This window comes from Blennius ocellaris (genome assembly GCF_963422515.1).
Source record: "Blennius ocellaris genome assembly, chromosome: 5".
Classification (NCBI taxonomy): Eukaryota; Metazoa; Chordata; class Actinopteri; order Blenniiformes; family Blenniidae; genus Blennius; species Blennius ocellaris.
Window position 1 is genome coordinate 16,164,125 of NC_137654.1, and position 19,804 is coordinate 16,183,928.

General features: G+C 39.9%; 3 protein-coding genes across 5 annotated transcripts in view; 1 reads left to right on the forward strand and 2 right to left on the reverse strand.

Annotated features, from left to right (window-relative positions):
• magi3a (membrane associated guanylate kinase, WW and PDZ domain containing 3a) overlaps positions 1-6,078 on the reverse strand; it is a 124,370-nt gene extending 118,292 nt beyond the window's left edge. For both annotated transcript variants that reach the window (XM_080496499.1, XM_080496498.1), the window contains exon 1: positions 5,014-6,078. In XM_080496499.1, the coding sequence (XP_080352625.1) occupies positions 5,014-5,320 (307 nt within the window). In that variant the 5' untranslated portion in view covers positions 5,321-6,078. The remainder of the gene's footprint in view (positions 1-5,013) is intronic.
• A 2,174-nt stretch (positions 6,079-8,252) lies between these two features.
• LOC308130404 (tyrosine-protein kinase STYK1) lies at positions 8,253-11,230 on the forward strand (the record flags this gene model as incomplete). Its single annotated transcript, XM_080496769.1, has 9 exons — positions 8,253-8,298; positions 8,492-8,632; positions 8,749-8,949; positions 9,032-9,213; positions 9,318-9,401; positions 9,597-9,814; positions 9,935-9,975; positions 10,149-10,245; positions 11,059-11,230. 9 exons carry the CDS (start codon positions 8,253-8,255, stop codon positions 11,228-11,230), a joined length of 1,182 nt encoding a protein of 393 aa, XP_080352895.1.
• Positions 11,231-11,417: 187 nt separating this feature from the next.
• On the reverse strand, positions 11,418-19,232 carry tmem269 (transmembrane protein 269). 2 transcript variants are annotated; one of them, XM_080496454.1, is made up of 5 exons: positions 18,759-19,232; positions 16,211-16,308; positions 14,719-14,862; positions 14,411-14,611; positions 11,418-13,699 (listed from the first exon to the last, which is right to left on the reverse strand). In XM_080496454.1, the coding sequence occupies exons 1-5, from the start codon at positions 18,878-18,880 to the stop codon at positions 13,590-13,592; spliced, it is 675 nt and encodes a 224-aa protein (XP_080352580.1). In that variant the 5' UTR covers positions 18,881-19,232; the 3' UTR covers positions 11,418-13,589. The 2 variants fall into 2 exon arrangements, with proteins under 2 accessions (XP_080352580.1, XP_080352579.1); XM_080496453.1 differs by lacking the exon at positions 18,759-19,232 and adding an exon at positions 16,645-16,928.
• Between the last annotated feature and the right edge of the window lie 572 nt (positions 19,233-19,804).

The window sequence follows — 19,804 nt, forward strand, 5'->3', positions numbered from 1 at the left end:
CATAGACTAAGAGTAAAGAGGAAGTGGAGCACTGGAAGTTGCAGGGCGGCAGAAAAAGAAAAGAAAAGAAAAGTTCACCTTTTTCAAAAGGTAAACCCTGAAACAAACTTGGGCTTCACAGGAGACACAGATATGACAAAAAAACAGTGACTGGAACAGAGGTTGCATTTTCCAGTGGAAGAAGGAGCTACAGAACCAGAAACATGCTGACAGCTCGTCTCAGCTGGTTTTAGAGCAGCTTAGTCATAGAAGCACTGCGACTGCACCGTGGGGGGAACCCACATTAACGCGAACTGTGCTCTTGCTGCTCTGCTGTACTGCTGATAACAAACGTATGAAGTGTTAACCCCCGTGTAACACCACCAGCGATACAGGAACAAATGTTGCTGTAAAAGCTTGTTTTAAGAGATGAGAAGGAAATGTAGCAAATTACCACAGGATGTTAGGTCTTTTTTGCAATGTTTTTTTTTTCCCCCCCCTTGTTTAAGACCTCCAATGTTCCTGCAATGAATTGGAAAAAAGAGGAACATTTCCCACATCAAAGGGCATCTTTTGCCTAGGGTCTCTGTAAAGATTCAGCAATGTGCAAGCTGCAGAAGTCAAAGAATATATTGAGGCATCAAGTACTCCACTGATAATAACCTGTACATGAAAAACAACAAGATTACTCAACGAGAGCTGCAATGATTAGCTGATGAATCACTTAGCTCCCATCTTATCATTACTGTAGTCTTCTTTGAACCAAACACATTACGTGCTCTGTGAAAAACGAGGATTCAATTATCTTACTTACTCATATGCAATAGTATTTTTGCTTCTTTTTTATGAAAAACTATTTATTTCAGGATGGTCAGCAAAGATTATTCTACACACAAAATAATCACTTGACTCAAATGCAAGATTAGACTATCGTTCTCAGTACAAAGCGGTGGAATGGTCTGCCTCACCTAAATGTGTAAATCACATGTATGAAGACAAATAGAGTTGCATTGTCAGGCAGTTGTCAAAATGGATTATCAAGGTACTTAATTAGCACTTCATCTTCGTGACTTCAGGGAAGCATTCAACATCACAGATGAGTGATGTATGACAATACAAGCAAGAGCCAAGGAGGGAAGGAGGAACTCTTAATCAGTCTCTGTTGAAAAAAGCATAACAGGTGGAATCAAAACCCACAGTAATTAAGCTATATTCAAATATGCAAGCTTATTGTCTGTGGTTTCATCAAGATATTTACAAGGTGCATTTTGGAAGAAAAAAAAATTAATAAAAAAAAAAAGGACAAAGCTCTTTCAAAGTCTAAGTCTAATAGATCCAATGCAACTGTTGGAAACTATTGTGCTGTGTAACAAATTCAAACGACAGAATGCATAAGCCGCATCAAAAAAGAAAAGTAGTATTACAAAGGGGAGAGGCTATGACCTTAATGAAAATACTTGCAACTCATATGTCATAGCCACCGACCAATTAAATCTAGCACCTAAAACACAGCAGCTACAACCCAACAGCAAAGCCTGCAACACAAATCTAAGAGCTCATGTGATTGAGTTTATCTGTGCTTTTTGCACGTTGCCTTTTTCATTCAAGCTGTAATTCCCTTCTGACAGAATGAATTTCAGAACAAAAGCTTAAAGTGAAGTATCTTCAGTTAGGCATTAGTCATCCAGCTCATTTCTATCACTTCTCCTTGGATATTAAGTAGACTGCCATTGAGTGACATTACACATTTTTGTATATTAATTCTCAACAGGCACTAAAAGTAATGGTTTAAAAGTAATGGTCAAATGGTGTGTCTGTGATTTCTCACTTCTATTTCCTTTAGGGGGATGCTGATCGTACCTCTCAAACAATAGAAAAGTGTAATTGACATTATTTGCCAGTAGTGCCTGTGCTCATGGTGATACATCATGGCAGCTCGGTCAAATCATAATACAGCAACAACAACCTATCCTTAGTTTTAGAAGTAGATATATAAACCAAAGCTACTATGTTTACACTGCATTTACTTATTTAACAACTGCAATTTGGCCACATTTTAACTTTACAGAACAAAAGAGAGGTACACTTGTACCTTTGATCTGTTCAGAGGTCAGAAATTATCTCTTGTAAAGTGCTGTAAAATATAACCCTTAGTCACACTGGGATGTCGTCATCATCATTTATCTTTTCTGAGATAAATCATAACCCTTACAACAGTTTCCATAGCAGTCCTGATTTGTGAATCAAGTGTGCCCCAGGACCTGAGCGCTAAATGTTTCATCCATTAAGCTCCATAAGGCAAAAACAAGCGGATCCAAGTCTGTTTACAGCATTAATCAATGAGCTGCCCACTCACAAGCTGCAATAGGTAGCGGCGATCACTGCGCCTCTCCTTTCATTCGTCCCCCCAAGGTTACTGCCTAATGCCCGACTCTGCTCGCAGAATGGAAGCTGCATACTGAGTGCATCAGCTGGTCTGGAGCCAGAGGACCACCCAAAACATACCTCTGTTTTTCTGTCTTTATTGTGCAAGAGAAATATCATAAAGTCTCAGCTGTGTAGAAAGCTGAAGCTACGGGTGAAATTGGTCTGGCAGGTAGTGTTAAGTGTGTATATAGATAAATAATTGATGATCCAGGGTGCTAGGTGAAGGAGTACAATGGATATGCAGTGAAGACGACGATTTAAATGGATTCATATGGTATATATAACTGAAGTGGCACAACAGAGTGAAAAGAAACTAGTCAATAACAAAAAGGGGAATAATTTCCAACATGGTGATAGACTAATAAAAGCATCTGCCATCATGTGTTCTTATTGTTGCATATAGACTCCAGCAACCATTAATAACAATATCTCATCAAGTTGAAAAAAAAACCTTAATACTTGGTGTGAGATAAAGCTTGTGCATGAGAGTTGGAGGACAAGAGGGATGCAGTATAGATCAAGGTTTGTGATAAAAAAAACAAACAAAACAAACAAAAACAAAAAAAAAAAAAACTGGTTTATATGTTTCCAGTTCAGACTGATGCAACATGTGTGGAATCACATAAACTGCAAAGACAGATCTACAAAAGGTATTTGTTTGGTGAAAGAAGCTCCCATAATCAACTGTAAACTCCATAACTCTGCTGCCCCAATGACCATTCCCTCTCCCACCTCTGCACTCTCATGAGAATACAAGTTTACAAGCACAGCAGCCAGCCAACATACGATCCAGCCGCCAGCCGCCCCAGCACAGAACAGCCATCAATGATGGATGATAAATGAATTAATCATGAGGAAGGGGACAGAGATCTAAACACACAGCGAGGTCCCAAGAGGAAGCGAGGGACTAATGGCGAGCAGCCCAGAAAAGCTTGAGTGTAGATTGAGCTTCACTCAATGCATGTATTATATAACGCAGAGTCAGAAGAAAATGCTAGAAGGATTGCGACTCAATCAGTATTTATCAAACGATGATGAACCAATGAAAAATGTACAGAGGCATTTTGAAATATCAATGATGAATTGTGTTTATTTGCAATAAATAAAACTAGATCGTAGCTCAATGGATCTTTATAGTGTGTTTATGAGTTCAATTGCATCATTTTATTTCAATGAACAGCCGAGCACAATACTTCCATCCATCCATCTTCTATACCGACTTCATTTAGTGTAGGGCCTTGACATTACATCACCCATTCACATGTTCATACTTACACATGATTTATTGTCACTAATTAACTAACAATCAATGTGGGAGGGAACAAGAGCATCCAGAAAAGAAACTCACTGAGCAGGTTTGACACAAGAATGTTCTTCCTGTGAGGTGACTGCACACCACAGCTCACACTTTCCAATATGAAACTCCTTGATACACTAATTTTCTGCACTTTCTTAATTAAATGGAGGGTCGGCAGGAGGCTAGAACTTATCAGAGAGAGACAATACTCAAATGTACAGAGAGAAAATGCAAACTCTGAAAAGAAAGTCATCCTGCGATAAGATGAGAGTACTAACCACATCACAATAGTGAAGAAATACCCAGTGGTTAACATGTCAAACAATGTCACCAAGCTGGCTCAACAACAACAAGGTGACTTAAGGGTATGGACCTAATTGATTCAATTACACTTGGACTCACCTCAACAAAGCAAGCAGGCCAACACTGTCTAAGCTGGCAAGATAACCATTAACAAATCCCTTCTAAGCATTTCCAAAGGGCCACCCTGAGCAGTGCTTCTATCAAATCCATCCATCCACACAAACACTCTCACACACAGACACATATGCACTACTGTTCCAGTTTGATTGTCACCACGTTTTGAAAGAAGCTTATTAGCAGTGCTTGTGGCATATAAGCAAATAATCACAGAGAAGTGATACCAGGCCCATACATGGCCAATCAATAAGCTTTTAGCAGAGTTTACAGATCGAGCAGTGAATATGAATGCCAGGGCACCTTTATAGGGCCATGTGAGTGTGATGACTATGAGGTAGCAGTGTACAAGCTCAGAAGTCCCTGCAAAGCATTCTCAAAATGAATGAAACGAAGAGGAAAAACAAAACTTCCACCTTCATGACCAGTCACTGTTTATGTTGTGGCCATGGATAAGTGGGCGTATAAACAAGCATGTTTAAACACAGCATGTTCCCCTTGCTTTGAGCTGGATACTGCAGCAAAAGCAATTGTGGAAAATTGTATGTTTCCACATGAATGAAGAGGAGGCATGCTGACACACAGTTTGGATGTGCTCAAGCCAAGTGAAAACACGACAAAATGACATGTCAATCTGCTTCCAATGAGCTATCACAGCGCACAGAGAGCGTATTGCCCCAGCCAGTTGAAATTCATCTCAGCAGTAACCAGAAGAGCATCTTATTTATTCATAGTATTAGTCCCCATCCATCTCAAGCCGCTCTGTCCACATGTCATTCTGCTCTAATATAGCATTTTTAATTCATTTCACACACCTGTCGTGTGTGTGTGTGTGTGTGTGTGGGGGGGGGGGGGGGGGGGGGGGGGTCAGGATGGGTATTGAACACACACACCTGGTTTCACAGTTTTCAGGCGGATCGGTTCCCGAAAGTGGCGCACGACAGCCAGCGTGTCGCGATTAGTGAGTCCGCTCACCGGCGTGCCGTTCACCTCCAGCAGCACGTCCCCGCCGCAGGGAAACCTCCCGGTGTGACAAACCATCGCCTCCGAAACTATGTGTCCAAGATAGGGGAACTCTCCCAGCTCTGCGCCGCCGCGCACCTCCACCACGGTGACGAGCTCCCCGGATCCCCCCCACGACACGGTGCACTCCTGCACTTTGGTGGACCAGTGCTTCTTCTTTTTCAGTGTTTTGGACATTGTTGGTAGCTCTCGTTGAACCCTAGAGAGGTTCGCGCGCCCTTCAAACACAGCAACCGCCTTAGAACCTCAATGCGCAATGACGCACAGAGGAAAACATTGTTGATCAGAGAAGTTGTTGATGCTCTCTCGTGTCGTATTCCATTCCAGGGTGAAACAACTCCCGGATCATGTGTGCATGATCACTCCGATGAATTAAAAGAGCATCACTTGTCCGTGTGGGGAACGTGAGAGCGGCTGTGTCAGTGCCGCATTGAAGCGGAAAGTGCTGGTGTTGATGCCGGGGCGCCTCGATCCCCAACACGCTCCACTTCACAGTAACGTGCACTTATCCAACAACAGTAGCTTCCCACCCCACGCTGGTAAATCACTATGTCACAGAGCAACGTGGACCCCCTGGAGTCTGTGCATCACGGAACCTGTTAGCACCCAAACGGGTTGCATCCCACTCTACAGTTCATGTAATACATCTACCAACACTCTGATGGGGGAAAAAAAAAAAAAAGAGGACGAAAAACAAAAACTTCCAAAAGCGGTTTCCAAAGTGTTCCAGGACTGCTGAGAGGGACTCCGTCCAGTGTGAGGCTTTCACCCAATGCTACTGAAAAGGGAAGTTGACTGTGCGCACCTGTCCTGCTCCCCTGCCCTCCTCCGCTCTGACATCAGCAAAGGCAGTCCTTGGAAACGGAAAAACATACCTGGCCCTCCTCTCAACCGGCCGATTATCTGATTCCTTCAACAACAACAAAAAACAATGATACCCCTGCACCTTTTCTCGCTGTTCCACTGGGGCTCTCCTCCTGCTCCTTCCTCGGGCACTGTGGAGATTTTTCTATCTGAAAACTACGCAGCAGCAGCAGCAGCATGCAACAGACATGATCCGATTAGGCTGCGCTCCATAACTTTTTTTTTTCTCCGGATCTTTTTCCGTGTTGGTTTCCTGACGGCGAGGGACTTTGTCCAATTGGGTTCGGAGAGGGGCGGCGTTAGAGGGGACACACGGAGCCAATGGTCAGTGGAGAGGGGCGGGTGCTGTTTGAGCGCCAGCGTTGTATTGCGTTTCCATGGTGCGTTAGAAGAGGCGGAGTCCCCGCAGGACGCATATTTCACGTGGGAAATGCTGCTTCTGAGTTTGTGCCGCAGTGACGGTGTCTTATACTGATGCTTTTGACAGCTTTCATGAGTTTCAAGTTTTCATGCAAATGTTTATTCTCGTGATGCCTTTCTTTTGGAGAGCTGAAGTTGATGATGTTCTTTAGTTTTTGAGTTGTTGTTGTTGTTGTTATTGTGTTGGGTGATTTTACGCACAATGCTGCCCTCTTGTGACTGTAAGGAGTCAAAGGTTGCCCACTCACTCTTAAGTACAGGCATCCTCCTGTTTAACTCCAAAACTAATTTAATTTTACAATATATCCACGCAAGTTATCTTTTTTTAATTCCCTTTTAACAGTTTTTGATTTAATGACATTTTAGTTGATTAACATCTAATTTCTTAACTCTAATATTTTGTGTATATCATGAAGTGTGTGCTTGCGTGTGTCCATCACCTGTACAGCATTGAATATCTGATAAACTATGTAATTTGATATGTTGATATTTTCATTAACTTTCCGTAGCTTTTAAACAACAGGGGGGAAAACGTAATAGTTACTTCTATTTGCTTGGCCTCTTGGATTAAAAATAAAATTTTAAATGATTTCCTTGTTTAAAATTTGTGGAGAGCTGAGTAGAATGTTAGTGACAACTCTTAGAGACAATTGGTGAATATAGATACTTATTAGCGGAATGTTTGTTTATGAAGGAAAATCGCATATGAAAATACCCAATTTACCAGACATTCAAGATTAAGTGAAACAATTCAATTTATAGCCTGACATGGTGGTGGTGAGCACTCTCACATCATAAAGAGAGGGGGATTGGTTCAAGTTCAGGCACTTCTGTGTGGTTTGAATGTTCTCACCATGTGTGTGGACACTCCAGTTTAGAGCAGCACCTGCAATTTCAATATATAATTGCAATACAATGAAAAATAATACATTTTGATTGTGATTCTAGTCCCACAGTCCAAAAACGTGCATTTGAGGGGAACTGACTCTAACCTGCCTGTGGGTGTGAATGTAGTATAATGGTTTACCTCTGTTTTTTCAGTGGTTGATTCATTTTAGTGTAAACATTTTTTTATTGTAAGAATGTAGATGCATTACACTCATTGCAAAAAAAGTATGCTTGTGATGTGATTTAAGTAATTGGTAATGATATGGTTTAATAATGTTAAAGAATAATTATATAGCAAAATTGTCAATCTTGTGTTGTCGTAGTTGATATTTGTCTTCAAAATTACTCTTTGGGGCCACACGCTGTTAGTGAAGTGGTTAGAATAGAATAAACCCCTGAATGGATGTGTGTTACTCATATTTCTAATGAGTTTGCTGTTTTGCCAGGCAAACCAGACACATTTTACTTTTCATGACAATAACAATTGAAACGCTTTACTACAATGACAGCAATAGGTGTGGACATGACTTTTTGTTTATGCTCCCTTGTGAATATGGAGAAATTTACTCCTCATTTCTACTCCTTTGTTAATAAGTAACAGTGAGTCAACTTACCAACTCACCTCTTCGGTCAGCGCCCTCAAAGGCAGACGTAGCTGAGCCTGTTTTCTAAAAGCAGCGTGTGAATGTGATAAGAGTCATGTGAATGTGATATTTCAACTTGTCTGCCACTGGTCATTTTAAATAGTTTGGTCAAAGAATGAGTACTTACGACTAATCAGGGGCCGCTTGTGTCAGGTAGGAAACTTTTGAAGTACCTCGTGCCTCGTGGTGAATTCATCTTGTTTTGAACAGGAGCTTTGGTAGCAGTGCTTGGATTTCATCTGCTGATGTGATAAACAATTTCTTCCTTGGGTGAGAAATGCCAGCTGCTCCCTATGGATGTGAATAGAAAATGCAACGATACATCTCTACCCATGTGCAGTGAGTTTCTCAAATAGTACTTATTACCTTGAAAACAGCTGGAAGTTGCATTTCCTTTTCCTGAATTATTATCTCACACTGCTTCCACATCGTGAATAAACAAACACAAAAATCCATGTCGTGTGTGTCTCTTTATACGACTATAAAACTGTTCCTAAAAGTATTGAACCTGCTTCTATCACGTGTTTTGTAGATGAGTCATCAGATCTACTTGCAGTCATTGTCATCCCATCTCTGTTGGGGTTGAGCACAGTTCTAGTAGTTATTCTTATTTTCGCCTGTCTCCACAAGCACAAACAAAGAGGACAAAGGACGGCAGCTCATTTTGCTAACAGTAAGAGCTGAGTAAACCTCAAAAAATTTCAAATTTGTGCATGAGAATTGCGCAAAGAGCTTAATCATCTTAAAAACATCTGTCTCCTCGTGTTTTGTTTTTTGTTTTGTTGACAGGCCAGCCGATTTTGTCCCTGACTTCAGCTGCTGTAAGCTCTCCAAAGGTCCAGACTGCATTGTTTCCCTGGGAAATCCCTGGTGAGTGTGTTCTCGAGGGCCTGGAGTTTTGGCAGACAGGTCGCTATGGCCCCATTTGCAAAGGCCTGCTGAAAAACAAAGATGGAGTCTCTTCTGCTGTGGTGATTAAGTCCCTCCGAGGTACTGCACAAACACAAGGCTCGGGTCAACTTGGGTGATCGGGGTAATCATGGTCTTTATGTGTCATTTTCTGTGAATGTAGATGGCCCCAATCAGCCTGAAGCCAAAGAGTTCGTGGAGTGGCTTCATTTTCATGTTACAGTGTGTAAACATGAAAATGTGGTGCAGATGTTGTACTGTCAGACCAGGCATCTGCCCATGTACCTGGTCTTAGATGCCTACAGCCCTGGAAATCTCCTTCATTTTCTGTGGACACTCAGAAATGTAAGAGTGGTACCACCTGTGATCCAACACTTGTATTTGTTGTGACATGCAAACTCTATTTATTCAATGTATTTAAATGTAAGGGTGATATATTTTAACTTCAGACCGATTCAAACGCTGTTGATCCACTGCAAAAGTTCTCTGAGAGGTCAGTGTTTCTGGTGGGAAAGCAGGTTGCAGCCGGTCTGGTGAGTCACTTTTTGCAAACTAATTATCCCCAACAAACAAACAAAAAAATGGATTTAGGTGCCGTATGGTAATGCAGATGTCATAGTGCAACACCCTCACCCCAAACCCCCAATGCTTTTAAAAAAAGATTGTTGTGTCACTTGAATAACTGATGCAAGATTGATTTGTTTGGTTGTCATTGGCTCCACCCTCAGGATTACCTGATGTCAGAACACAGACTGGTGCATGGCGATGTTGCTGCCAGGAACATCTTAATTGGGCCAGGCCTCTCAGTCCGAGTGTCGGGCCTGGGTGTGGCATTTGGAGGACGCAAAATGGATTCAGCAATTAGCCAGAGGGCAGCAGAGGTGCCTCTCAAATGGCAAGCTCCAGAGAGGATTATGATGCTTCTCAGTATCGACAGGAGCGACGTGTAAGGGCAAAACTATGGCTGAGAAAACCAATGTGGTAGTGATGTTGCTATGGCTCTGATTTGACTTAATTTCACCAGACAGAAAATCATTATAAAGTGACTCAAACATCTTTCCTTTAGGTGGTCATTTGGAATCTTACTATATGAGCTGATTACATTGGGTAAAGCACAACTTTCTATTATTTGTCTCCAAATCTGAAAAAAATTCCATCAATATCTTGACAGAGCTGTTCTTGTAATGTACTGGTTTGTACAAACAAAGCTTTTGACAACTTAATAAGAAATAACCACATTACATTGAAAAAGCATTTTTTCAATTATGTTTTTTTTGCAGGCTCTCCTCCATATCCTGAGCTTGAGCCTCTGTCAGTGGTTCAAAAGCTTCAAGCATCTTATCGAATGAAAAGGCCAAAGACTTGTGGAGGACCACTGTGAGTATTATTAAGCGAATAGCAAAATCAGATTCACATATATCATTTTGTACATGCATTTCTAGCATAGCGATGGGCTACAACATCTATGATTTCTATTCAAACTATGTAAAAGTATTTTGCAAAATGAATAGTTCAACCTTCAGTGCAATCAGATTATATTGATATGCTGAATATAGAAATGCGTTGCTTATTTAATATTTTCTAAATTTGTAACAATATTAATTTGGCTTTAAATTTTATTTCTAAAGAAATGATCATTGTTTTGTCCTTTTGCTTCAAGTCATTACAGTCGTTACCATTTGCTCTGTGCATGTAAAACTACTGCAAGTGACAATCCATTTTCTCAAATACTCCACAATTTTCAGACCACAGTTTTTGCAGATTGGTGAACTTCAGCCAGTCTTTGCATCTGGAAGCCTGTGCCTCTCTGAAACAATCATTTCAGATTGATCCATAACACCTGTTGCCAACTAACCTCAGTAGTCATTAAATGCTTCACCACTTGCTTTTCACTTATGCAGATTATTTGTCCAGCCTTTTGTTGCCCTTGTTTAAACTTTGAGGAAATGTTTCATCTTCATCTGATGCGTTGTTTATTTTCTATTGGAGATAAAATATGGGTTGAATATATTTGCAAATCATTGCATCCAGTGTTTTTCTTTTTGTTTAATTTACATTTAAGACATAGTCCCCAACGTTTTGGGAATGAGCCTTGTATAAGTAGTGATCTTTTGCTCAATGAGGCAGACAAGTCCTTTTTCTGAGTGTCAAACACAAACGTTTCTATTTCTGTGTATGTACTCATTACAGGTACGACATGATGAAGTACTGCTGGATGTGGAGTTTCAAAGACCGACCAACCTTTTCAGCCCTCATCAAGCTGCTGGAGGCGTCACTGCACCTTGCGGCTTCGGAGCCTATTTGCATTCCTGAGGTCATTGACATCTTTGACTATAACAAAAGGGCAGGGCTGCTGTCATAGGCTTGTGTAAATATAAAATATGTCAACAACAAAAAGTTAAATGAAACTGCCAGATGAAATCCGGTGTTAACGTGAAGCTGAAACGAAAGTGAATGGAGATATTGTTGTGATATTTTCAATTAAGGTCAATGAAACACAGTGAATGCATATTTAATTCTTTATTGCCAAAATATACAGATTTCACCACACATATCTATATCTTTTGCACCAAGATCTTTTACATTTCTTCTTTCAATTAAGGGGCAATGTGCAGTTTTAGCATTTATATTGCTCATGGCGTGAATACATTACTATGACTTTATAGTTTGAAAACCCCAAAACACCCACACATGAAGTCTCAATGCACTGCTAAATATATCACAGTACATTTGTGTTCAGTCTGTAGTAACCCTTGTCATCATTAATCCTATGAGGATCCACAGTGAGCTTAAAGCAGAACTGAATCAGAAAATACAATTTCAATAAAGTTTTTTTTATTGAACTTGGGCTTTGACGTAATTTTCATATACTTTGTTTAATCATCATGCCCTGTTGCTGTCAATACAAACTTTAAACAAGTGAGATCAGCTAACTTATAATAAAATTAGTGACATCCCCGCATGACGAGTTCAAATTGAAGAATTAATGGCTTACAAATGGGAGCTGATGAATGAACACTTATGAATCAATATGTCAGTTTCTTTGTAGGTTCAGAACAGATTCAGTCACCTTCCACTCTGTGCCATTATCTTCATTAAGATTGTCATCAAACCAATTAAAAAAGTGCAAATTCTCCACTTGTCTCACTTGATAAGCAAACAATAATGGACAAACTGAAGCACATTTCTTTGCTCCCTTTGACTGCTGTTGGTTTAGTTGGTTCTGCATCGTACACTGCTTATGACCTCAACCTGCGCTGACTACACCATCAGCCATAAGAATATGATCGGGGGGTACTACAGAAAGCAGATTATGTGACAATTCTGAGTATGTTAACCTTGAAATGAGGGAAACTATTGAGTTATCCGTTCTAGTAAGAGGGCTGAATAAATTTTAATGTGCACGTGTGCATGTAGTAATTTCAGTATTTTATTGAGTGTTGATGACGTACACGTCATCACATTTTACCGTAAATGACTCCACTCTAATAAAAACGTGTAAACATTGTGTTAATCTTCTCAGCAGGATATTAACAGACAGGACCAGTTCAAACAACATTTGGTTAGGGGCTTAAATTACTACTTGAAGTAGCTACTGAATTATACATTTTTGGAATTTATTTAATACCCTACATCAATTTAAATACTAGAATCAAAATCAAAGTGAGGTGTAATCATTGGATAAATATCCACCTACCCCCCTTTAGATGCAAATGGACACATAGAGTTTATCCAGATCTCCACTGTGGCCGGAGTTTTCAGGAATCATCGTTTGTGGTCAGCCGTAGCTGTGTTTAAGTGTATATGTGCGGTCCAAATGCATAGAAATATCACCATTTTTTTATACCCAGGTACGTGTAAACGTGGCCTAAGTCGACTCAGAGTTCAGGGAGAGACTCCCAGTTTATTGAACCTCCTTTCTCTAATACCCCCCTGTTCACTGCTTTCCCTCCTTTGAGCGCTGCAGACTGGAAACAGCCCACAAAAGCTGCAATTTCAAGATGATCTGACCCAGTTGACACAAATTTTCCCTTGTAAAACTCACAAAAATTAATCTACGTGGACATTTTTCTGTATCTAATGCATCAACTTTGAGCACAGAATGCTCAGTTTCTGTTGAATATATCCCACCCAAAAACAGGTGCCATGGTGACGGGTTGATCAGTGTTATTCACCACACCTGACAGTTGTCAAAAACCTATGGGTGATTGCCATTTTTAGCAATGCTGCAACCATCAGTTTTGAGAGTCTGCAGCCAATAAAGTTTTTCACCCATGAGATGACAGGGCAATTGCGACTTATTCTGCTTATGCTGCTGCAGGTTTCTGACAAGTCTGCAGTGTCACAGCTGATTTGTATGAACCAGTGTGGATTTACTTACTACAGCAACTGTAAAGCCTCTTAAAACAGAGGCAAACATGTACAATGATTCAATTAAACTAGACAGAAACGAAATGTGGAAGTCAAACACATAATCTTATGGACAGTACTGCTAAAACTGTGAATTAATAGTGAAAATTGAGATTTAAAAAAAAAAGATAAACCTGGAAGAACCAGCGGATTCATCTCTCTGACTCTCTGAAGTCTCTTAGACGTCACAATAAAAGTTAATAGAGAGAGTGATCCCCTGCGGTGCATATTCACCTAGAATGCCACATGGAAGCCTCCGTCAAAACCGACGTACCCGAGTCGACTCTTGAGATGAACCCAGTGCTTCATTTTTACACTTTGCTGCTCCACAGCGATGTAGGGAACAAAATATAGGAGACAGACCACAGCAGGTAGTACACACATGCAGGGGAAAAGGACGAACAGAACACCATGATGACTCCTGAAAATTAGAAAGAAAGAAAAAAAATCTAATGTATGCATAAAGTTAAAGGCGCTATGTGACAGTTAAACACGTAAAGCAGCACAGTTAACAAATGTGTTGAATTTAGATGCAATTAGATGAGGGATGCACAAAATCTTGTTGAAATGCTTTTGTAGGCGTATGTCCAAAAATGATGCTGCTGGAAAAACGAAGGCTTTTTTCAGTGAACTGGAAAACACTGTGAAATTAATTTTAATTAATTAACATTAAGTACAGCTTATAGGGCCCTCTTTATCTTGCCAAACTGGAATACACATTTGGGAAAGAATGACTTTCAAGTTGCAGGTCAAACAGACCTTTTTCACACATGCATAATTACACCCAAGCAGTGGAAAATTATAAGATTAGTTTTATGCATTAGTTTTCTTCAGGAATTGTATGAGAATCCAATTTTATTTGTTTCAAAGGGTTAACAAACATAAATAAACCATGACGTATGAGCTTGAGGGCCACTCAGTATTGTAGTTGTTAGCGCTTTTAATTCAGAGCCAGAATATTTCCAGTCTCGGTTGAAGTGGGACTTCAGGGCATTAAAAAAAAAGAAGTTCTTTCTGTGGATATATGGGTTTTCTGAGGGTACTGGAGTTTCCTACCACACCCAATAAGAAAGTGTTTAAAGTTATTAGTGGATATAAAATGAACGGATGGATGGATGCGTGGATGCTTTACCTCCAGCATAGACTACTTTTTTCCAGGCCTGTGACTCCAGCACTCGGTCATGAGGATAGAAGTTCTGACTTATCATGAAGAGGATCATGGCCACTGCGATGACCCGCAGCACTGCCATGTTTCCCCGTGACAGCAGAGAGGCGCTGGCCAGGATGGCCGACGAGTAGATGCAGGGCAGGCCTCGATACATGAACGGGATCCCTGTGGATCAATCGCAGAGAAAGGAACATGCACATATACAGAGAAGTTATTTAAACTGAGTGAGTACTCCATCAAAAATGAAATGATGAGATAATCTGGGGACTCACCACTTGAAAAGAAACAAAGGCGTACAAACACCGACAGGACGTAACACATGCAGAGGACGTTGTCCAACAGGTCAGACGTCCGCAGGAGCAGCGAGGTGGCAATCCCAAAGGTTGTGAAGTCAGCAAAATCATCCAACTTTGCACCTGAACATGAGAAAAAGAAACAAGGGAACTTTTACCACCTCAAAGCTGATACTTTTACTTAAAGTATTACATTTCAAAATACTTCAAAAAAGCTGTATTTACATCACTTCGGTTATAATGACATGATGCCATCTATGACTAGACATAGGTCAGGAAGTAAAAAGTATTAAAAAAAAAGACAAGAACAGTGAAACCATTATAGCTGGTTCAAAAATAATGTCACGGGGAAATCGACAAGTGCAGAAAGGGCAGAGTAAATATGACGTCTTTGGTGATATGAAATGATTGTGGCTAAAAATTGGTTGAAGACAAAATTCCTTAAATCCATTTACTGAAAGAACAGAAACAATTTTTTACTTTCATACTTGCGAACCAGTCTGAGTTTACCGCTACTCAGGCAAACAAATAAACTGCTTTTAAAATTGTGTCTCTTTCATAAGGATCTATATGTTTACTCAAATCAAGCTCGATCACAAGTCTGTGATGAAGGTTGACCCATTACTGACACGTGGCCATGGGGTGGTGCACGTACAAATATTCCCAAGTGAAAAGTTCAGCGTCAGCCCAACAGGCGGCCATTCTATAAACAACATTCTCCGCTGCTGTGTCTCTTTATCCCACAGAAAGAGGGAGCATGTTTTCAGCAGATGAGGATGAGGTGAATCAGGCCGCGGCTCAAATGAACGAGGTGGAATTCCACAGCCCAGGGTCAACAATTTTAGCAATTTCAGATATGCAGAGAAGCCAAAGCAACGGGATAAGATAGACAATTGAGGCGTGATCCTGTGGAATTAGGCTGCTTAATCAGAAAGTAATTGTTCATTTGACACAACAACATCCACCTGCAAAGTCATGCAGAAAAAAAGCCCGTCGAGACACAAAAGCCCCCTGAAATGTGTAGCTAACAATGTATTGTGATGCACTTGCTGGAAGCTATTTTGGGCTTCTGAGAAAATGTGATTTGGCACATTGGAAGCCATGTTAAAGCTATTTGTTCTTTCAAAACTGGGGTGAAAATGCATTGTGTGTAATTTAACAGATGTTGTGAAATTTTACACTTGAGCCTCAAACTTATAAATGGCAGAGTCTTCAGACAAAAGAAGTGGCTCTGATTTAATAAAGCTCAGATTACATACTTTTAAATATGCATGTTTTCTCATTTTGCAAGCCCTCCAAGGCAAGCCACAGTTTTTCAATAGCAGAATTTCTTGTTACCGGCAGCCTTTGTTAATGACGTTGTGCGGCCAAATTAGTCCGTCCAGACAAAAGCCTGTGCGACAAGCCCTGCCAGTGACACAATTGAGGTTTATCTATTTTAAGAGCCACTGACCACAAACACTCAACTTACCCAGTGCAGAGCAGGCATTGAGTCCCCGGGCAACCGCTCCGTCGGCCAGATCCAGGAGGTAGCCAATCAGAACCAGCCAACACGCAGCGTGGTGGTGCCTGAACACAACAAGTGATGGTTAAGTGGAGTCATTTGATGACAACAAGACATTTGATGGGGGGAAATATGTGGGAGTTCAGGCCAATGAGAGAGTGAAAACCGGCACAGGTTTGTTTACAAGTGTCATAAATGAAGGTAAATAACCGTCTGCTGCGTTTATCTGGATTGCATTACCGGACTATTATCATTAATAGATGCACTCATGGCGACACACAATGAATCATGCAAGAAAGAAAAATAATAAAAAAGCGTTTTTATATCTGAAATTCTGTTATTTTTATTATTATAGATGTCATGGCTGGTGGGCCTGAGCAGTGTTTCGGATGCACACTCACCCATTGAGACTGCTGAGAATGGAGGCCATGCCCATGACCAGGTTAGCGACTGACAAAGCGTTAGCAGCATTTTTACGTGCAAACTCCTTGACCTGCTGTCCCGTGGCCTGATCACTCAAAAAGAGCTTGTTGGTACACTGGAAGAAACCTGTGGTCAAATAACAGCAGTAGTCAGGAGCTGTTTGTGTCAGTAAGGAATTAACCCTTGCAGTGGCTTCACATAAAAAGCTACTGCTGCTGATGTTTTGGTGCATGTGTCTGAATCTAAATCCATTGTGGAATCAGACAATGTGTAACTGTAACCCTCTGAAGGGCGCTCGATGAGAAACTTGAAAATTTTACATTCTAACCCGAGAGTGTTGTTGAAGCATATTTCTAGTTACATCAAGTTAGGCAAGATAGTTTGAAAAAAAAACCTGAAAAATAATCTTAATTTACAGTCATGTGGAGTGACAGTCAGGCTGCTTTACCTTCTTAGTTTTTCAGAAACTAACAATAGTAAGCGGAAGACAATAATATATTCTATTAATAAATAATTGTGCTACACACTGAGATCTGTGTTCATTGTGTGTGTGTGTGTGTGTGTGTGTGTGTGTGTGTGTGTGTGTGTGTGTGTGTGTGTGTGTGTGTGTGTGTGTGTGTGTGTGTGTGAGAAATGTGTATGTGTAAGTATTTGTACTTTTTTATGATAAACATCCAGTGAAATTTGTAAGACTTTTAAAACAAATTTCTACCTATAATTGGTGTAATTTATGTGTATGCATGTATTATTGTATCACTGCACATATCATAGTGATTTTAGAAAAATTAAAAAAAATATTGAGCTATTTGGCAGATTATTTCATCTTATGCTGTGTGTATTTCTATTGCATTTAAAGCAAAATATTATCTCAAAACATTTTTTGAAGTACGCCCATCTTATGTAAAAGAAATATCACTTACCAAGACGCATGTTTATAGGATGGAGACCAAGCTTATGATACATTCATCCATTTTCAGATCACTACAACACATTAGTTACTGTACATTCATTCAGTCAGGGGTGTGCAGCGTAAAGTATGCAACATCAACAAGTGCCTTTTTACCGCGCACAGCATTATCATTCACATCTTTACAAAAAAAAACCATAATAAATAGAATTTAGCTCTTTATAAAAAATGTTAACATGGACATGCAATAAACTTAATTTTTGTTACAAAATGTCTTGAAAAGCTACATCAGAACAGGATGCATATGTTAGCACCTGATTGTGGTGTAATTAGGGATCAAATACACATAAATGCAGCTGCGGGGAACACGTTATGATCATTTAAGGGACTACCACATGCACCACTGGCTACAGTGACAGTGAGTCGGACCTACTTTGTTAAACACATAGCAGACGTGAGATCAATGAGTCTGTGGACCGATCAAACGTAGTGACCTAAAACAAAGCCAGCTGGCAGCAACACTCACAAATCCAACTCTTTATATCTATAAACACTACTGCAACCCAGGCTTTGCTTGAGATTAATGTACAACCTCACCTGGTTTAATTATAACATGTATATTATGGTCAAATAATGAAATCCATGTTACTACACTGTGTGATTGACAGTAAGCATTTCTAAAAGGCTGCGCATACATTTGTGTACAATATAATGTATTGTACCTAAAATATTAGCCATTCACCTTTCTGTTTGACTGTTATTAATTTGCATCTACATTTATTTCGGAAGTACAGCATTAATGATACTATTTGCCTTTATAGCAATTTCACAATACATTTGAAGCAATAACTTCAAATGTTTTTTGTTTTTTTTACTGAATCTACTTTGACACAGCATGCATACAAATATCAGAAGAAGATTGAACGCCTTATCGCAGCACTGTATCGTTGCTTTAAAAAAAAAATAGTCAAGGTTGTAATTATGTTTTTTGTTGTTATGGGCATACATTTTCCATTTGAATGATATTTTATAATAAGGCTCTGTCCTCTACAAGCATCCTCTCTGGGGAATCTGTTTTCTCTCTCTCTCAAGTCAGTTCTGTCCAAGACAGTATGCACAGATAATGACCTGCACAATTTTTATATTTTCAAATGTCGCAGTAGCAACCCTTAAAGTGTTTTTCACCCTGAACTTCCTGTGATTCCAAAGCCAGGCCAGTTCAACAGACTCTTCATCTGAAAGAAAACAGCGTATGAGACACAGCAGAAAGCCAACAATAACTTGACAGCATGCTTCTTACTTGTCATTTTGGACCTTACGAAGGTAAATATCTGGCAACTTTACCAACTAGAAAATTCCAGAGGAAAATGTTTGAGCCTGCCTGACTCTGATCTTTGATCCACTTTGAGCTCCTCCAGGAGGTGCCTCTCCCTCTCCCATCCACTTTGCATAGGACATTTTTCTAATATTTTTGTGATTTATTTGGAAACGGTTAGCCAAATCATTGAACATCATAGCAATCTATTCCCGAATGTTCCATATGTTTTGATGTGCTTTTTGTGTCCGTGCTCCCAGTGGTGTGGGACCAGTTACACGCCAAAACAATTGGCGGAAGAATTTTTTTGTTTTAAAAAAAAACTAGAAAATTCCAGAGGAAACTTTGTGTGTCTGCCTCTCCCTACCGACAAGGTTTTTATTTTTTGCGTTTTTTTTTTTATTATTTTGTATTCATATTTTTCAACTGTTGCCACGGGGATATGAAAGGATTCCGAGAGGTGCTCCCATCCACTTTGTATGGGACGTTCTTGCAGTGTTTTCTGATTTATTCGAAAAAAAAGTTAGCTGAATTGTTGACAAAAGTCATTTCAACATTTCACACGTTTTGATGTGCTTTTTGTTTCTGTGCTCCCATGTTGCGGGATTAGCTATGCGCAACAACAACAGCTGAAAAATTCAATAAAATTAAGCAGCCGCCCAAGATAGCAGTCTTTTGTGCCTTGCCTCTTAAAGACTGTAAGAAAACAGCACATAATTTAATGCAGAACAATGTCTGCATTCAATTCATAATTTGCCATTTGCTAGTTTATTGATTTTTGTCAGAGTAAAGAGTCACAGATGCAACTCTGTGCAGTCTAAAGTCTAAAGGGTTGCTGTCAAGCTATACTCAAACTATTTAATGATTTGCCTGGGTAACTAATTAAAAAAAATAAATAAAAAAATAGATAAAGCCA

Bases quoted from the DNA above. Each gene is read 5' to 3' on its own strand.
- tmem269 (XM_080496453.1), bottom strand. From the start codon at position 16,898: ATGCACCAAAACATCAGCAGCAGTAGCTTTTTATGTGAAGCCACTGCA. The intron at 16,309-16,644 runs GTGAGTGTGCAT...TGTTGTGTTCAG, and splicing joins ATTCTCAGCAGTCTCAATGG to GCACCACCACGCTGCGTGTT. The intron at 14,863-16,210 runs GTAAGTTGAGTG...TCTCATGTTCAG, and splicing joins CAATGCCTGCTCTGCACTGG to GTGCAAAGTTGGATGATTTT.